This window comes from Aulonocara sp. 'chitande type north' Nkhata Bay, linkage group LG20, assembly GCF_057382095.1.
Source record: "Aulonocara sp. 'chitande type north' Nkhata Bay isolate Kocher_YH1m ecotype deep benthic linkage group LG20, A_spYH_male_GT1.1, whole genome shotgun sequence".
Classification (NCBI taxonomy): Eukaryota; Metazoa; Chordata; class Actinopteri; order Cichliformes; family Cichlidae; genus Aulonocara; species Aulonocara sp. 'chitande type north' Nkhata Bay.
The window spans coordinates 30,819,143-30,823,462 of NC_141363.1; the positions used below are offsets into that span (position 1 = coordinate 30,819,143).

General features: G+C 38.8%; 1 protein-coding gene across 1 annotated transcript; it reads right to left on the minus strand.

The window, feature by feature from the left end:
* Nucleotides 1–856: 856 nt before the first annotated feature.
* LOC147305927 (glucose-induced degradation protein 8-B homolog) lies at nucleotides 857–3,615 on the minus strand. Its single transcript, XM_086276331.1, has 5 exons — nucleotides 3,508–3,615; nucleotides 3,019–3,148; nucleotides 2,675–2,871; nucleotides 2,378–2,575; nucleotides 857–1,909 (listed from the first exon to the last, which is right to left on the minus strand). The coding sequence occupies exons 2-5, from the start codon at nucleotides 3,134–3,136 to the stop codon at nucleotides 1,736–1,738; spliced, it is 687 nt and encodes a 228-aa protein (XP_086132457.1). The 5' UTR covers nucleotides 3,137–3,148; nucleotides 3,508–3,615; the 3' UTR covers nucleotides 857–1,735.
* Nucleotides 3,616–4,320: the final 705 nt, after the last annotated feature.

Genomic DNA, 4,320 nt, shown 5'->3' on the forward strand with positions numbered 1-4,320 from the left:
AGGATCCAGCTGCAGAGGGAGCTGCTCAGTCCTCGATCCTGCAGTTTCCTGTCCAGCTTCGAGGGAACGATGGTATTGAATGCTGAGCTGTAATCTACAAACAGCATCCTCACATACGTGTCTCTCTTCTCCAGGTGTGACAGGGCAGTGTGTAGTGTCAAGGCTATGGCATCATCAGTGGACCTGTTGTGGCGGTATGCAAACTGTAGAGGGTCCAGTGAGTCGGGTAGTGCAGAGCAGATGAAGTCCCTGACCAGCTTCTCGAAGCATTTGCTTACGATGGGGGTCAGGGCTACAGGTCGCCAGTCGTTCAATGAGGAGATGGTGGAGGATTTGGGTACAGGGACGATGGTGGCCATTTTGAAGCAGGCTGGGACTACAGACAGAGAGAGGGAAAGGTTGAAGATGTGTGTGAACACTCCAGCCAGCTGAGCCGCGCATGACCTGAGGACGCGGCCGGGAATCACATGTACTCCATCTGGCTTCTTATACTCCAGAACATACCTCCACCACTCCAGGCTCTCTTCCATCTCTCCCTACTCTCATTAGAGATCACCTATACATGAATGCATCAGTAATAAGTATGATTCACAGGCAGGACACTTTCTAGAGTTAATAAAGTGAACACTTGTTTCACAGCATGTCATTCATCATTGTGTCTCTTTCAGTGAATTCCTATAAGTGAAAGTATGATATTGTTTGTTTGGTAACAGTCAGTATAACATGGTAATGTTTAATGTAATTGGTAAGCTGTCATATACCAGAATTTTAATGGAATTAAATATACTTGATTGCTCTTTACCTCTACAGTTTGAAGTCTCTAGAATTGAAACACACCAAGTCTTTCAACACTTGCCCAGTTTAAAAATCCCACTTTTATTGCAAAATAATATCCCAGCAAAAAAAGAAAAGCACATTAAATTTTGCAAAACAGCGACTGGTTTCATAAATGTAAATAAATCCATCTGTAAAAGTGCCTCCATGTCTGCGGACACATTATCCATTCACATCTTTAAACATTATCAACAGTATTCAAAACACTGAAACTGAGGCTGCCTTTACACTTGATGGCATTCCGGTAATCTCCTAGATTGCTAATATTATATTTAGTCTGAAAGTCTTTGTGGGCATCTTTTTTTTAATAATGCCTCAAGCAACAATACAGCATAAAATCTGAAGCAGATTTTAACTTTAAAAGGTAACAGTAGCTTCAAACACCCCAAGTATCAAGTTGTGGCTACTGTCATCACACAAGAGTAGTAGCTGAAAGACCAACAGCTTAGCTGAGCAGACTTTTTTTCTAGGGATGGAATATATGTTTATTTGAAGCAGTGCACACTAAGCCAACCATTTATCCTGATCAAACTTTTCCTCCTCTAAGTGGTTACACACAGAAAGTGATAGCCTAATTTAGGCTTTATTCACACATTCCAATGCCAACAACTTTCCCTGCCAAAAGACAGAAAAACTAGTGTAACTTAAGTATACTAATTTTATATAAACAAATATGTAAATTAGAATACCAAGTGAAATACTTGCACGTCACTTTAGTGTGAGAGGTCATTTTAAAATGCCATCCAGTTTCCTGCACATTCTGAGTTAATAAAGTATCAAAAAGCAACCCTTACAAAAAGAAAAGGTTGTACTCTATATGAGTCAGTTTGTTGCGGGGTATGAATAGATAAAGGAAATGTGTCCATCTTGTGATGCTGTGGTACTTTTTTCACTTTGATCCTTATTTTGGGTCTTCAATGGTTCCCTTGCTGAGGTCAGTCATTTTAGGATACTTCACTTTCTTTTGGTCAAGTTCATTTTGAGCCCACAGCAGCAGCTTCAGGAGCTTGGCCAGCTTCGGGGTTGACTCTCTGTTTTCATAGTCTAGTACACACTGATTTACTTCACTCCACACCTAAAAAAACAGAAAGCAACATATAGAATAATTTCTTGTGTATGAAAATGAGATCACTTCATTTGATGTTCTCAGATTATAAAAATCTGTCTTCAGAACTACAGCAGACGTCACCGGATGAAGGTCACTTCCTGTTGATGGGAGTTTTTATCTCACACCATCACTAGCTGCTGCTCATAAGGGACTGTCTGATTGTTGGAGTTATCTTTGTAATACTGTTGGGTTTAAACCTAATAATATAAAATTCCCTGAATTGACTGTTGTAAATTCGCACAACATAAAAAAAGCTGAATTGAACTAAACTTTACAAACGCTCACTGGGTGAGAGTAGTACTGATAATTTAAATTGGCTTCTTATGTAAAACTGCTAGAATGTTCCCTTCAATCAGTTAAAGGACACTTTGCCTATACAGTAAATCAGTTTAAAATTATAATGTGTGTATAATAATTATAATGTGCTGATTCTACCTTTTGCCTCTGCATCATGTTAAGGAGGTCTCCGAAAGGTGACTCTTCTGGGTTGTCAAATGCCAGCAAGGCCAGCGTCCTCTCCATCTCTGTCAGACATTCTCGGCTTTCTTCCCCCTGTTCTGCTAGCTGAGACTGAGCAAATTCAAGGGCAGCTTCAGTCTCCCTCAAACGAATCAGCTCAATAAGATGCTGCTGCTGCAAAAACCAGAAAGCCATGGATGCAATCAGGTGTTAAAATAGCAAGGCATACATAACAAGAAGCAGTTATTAAAGTACAAAGCTGAGATGTCTCACCTGGAGATGAAAGTAGAGGTAACGATTTGTGTCCAACAGCTCTGGGTGCAGACTGTTGATTAGGGCGATAGCATCCTGGATCTGTCCTTTCAAGATCATTTCTCTGATCTTAATTCTTTCATCTAAGGAGTCCAAGTCCACACTAGGCTCTATCCCAGACTCCATCCTGAACTTCTCTGCTGCCTCCTTAAAACCCTCTGTTGGACAGGAAAAAAATGTATATACATAAGAAAAAATCCGCTCCCAAAATCCACACTCACATCTGTACTTGGCTTCAGATGTCTGTAAGAATAGACATCTGAAACCCAACTTTCTGTAACAAAAACCACAAAAAGATACCTCACCTGTCACCAGGTAGTTCATAATGAGTCTGTTCATATCAGCCCTCTGGATGTGGACATTGTTGAGTTTTTCCATCCACTCCTCCCTTGTTATATCCTCCGGCTTCTCTGCATAACTCATTATGATAAGATCCTGCAGGAGTGCATCGGGGTTATGTTTACAATTTAAAAAGATATAATTTTAGACACCGAGAATATTGGCTTATGTAGTATTAACGGTTTATGTAACTAACTGTAATTCCTTCAGTGTGACTGCAACATGACAACATGACATATGAAATTCTACGTAACAATAGTTTGGGCCTTCTCTGAAAAACACAACACTGAAGCCTGACTTTCGTCAACACGAATCAAAACAAAGATAACCTGCACCTTTAAAAGCATATACTTCGGATAAACGCATCAAGGACGAGCCTTAATATATTTAATTATATTCTATTAGTATTTATATACTACATAATGTCCACATAATGGGTAGATTTATCACAATACCTGAATATTTTGTCGCTACTTTCAAGCAGTAGCTAGGTAGCTAACGGAGAGTAAGCCTCTTCTTCTTCTTCCTTCGTCTTCCTTATTTCCGGTAGCAGAATGTGCCGCAGAGAAAATGCTGCCCCCTAGAATAAATCCGAAGCACAGCAAATGCACACTCTGTGACAAAGTCCATTGTGCATAAAACATACCGTTTTCAGTGCGGTTTGAAGAGGACCACAGGAGTTAGAACAATCTAAAAATGTCTGTATTCATGTCTCTTCTTCAAAAAAGAGCTTTCTTCAGTAATTACCGCGAAATTAAGTTAGTGTGAATATCCTGATAAATCCTAAACCTGATACTTTACTCTGAAATCTGTTCAAATTATCAACTGACCAGACTTCCCTTTGTATTGTATTACAGCTATTTAAACGATCATTTCACTGGTGAAGAAAATATATTATAAATGCATGAGCCACCCGTATTTCTTTCAATGTTGCTTCCAGGGAACCAGATTTTCTTGTAATTTTGTTAAACTGTTCTTGTATGCTTTTTTTTTTTTTTTTGCAAAAAAACCCAAAACATTCTTAGTCAAGTTCATAGCCATTTTCAGAGAAATATATATATTTTGTCTCTTAAGGCACTTAACAGTTACCAATTTATCATTCAAGCATAAAAAAGCACTTAGTTGATGAACCAGTGCTGTGTTTACACATACCAAATAAATTGGCAAAATAAATAAATAAATAAAGATGTAAGTATCTTTATGCACTTTGTTACTAGCGATCTGCCATTTGTTTCAAGGATGGGAACAATAAACTCCGCCTCTTCCTG

Excerpts from the sequence above, each read along its gene's own strand:
- LOC147305927 (XM_086276331.1), bottom strand. The coding sequence starts at position 3,136 with ATGAGTTATGCAGAGAAGCCGGAGGATATAACAAGGGAGGAGTGGATG. Across the intron at positions 2,576-2,674 it reads ACCTCTACTTTCATCTCCAG|CAGCAGCATCTTATTGAGCT; the intron begins GTGAGACATCTC and ends TGGTTTTTGCAG. Across the intron at positions 1,910-2,377 it reads ACATGATGCAGAGGCAAAAG|GTGTGGAGTGAAGTAAATCA; the intron begins GTAGAATCAGCA and ends CTGTTTTTTTAG.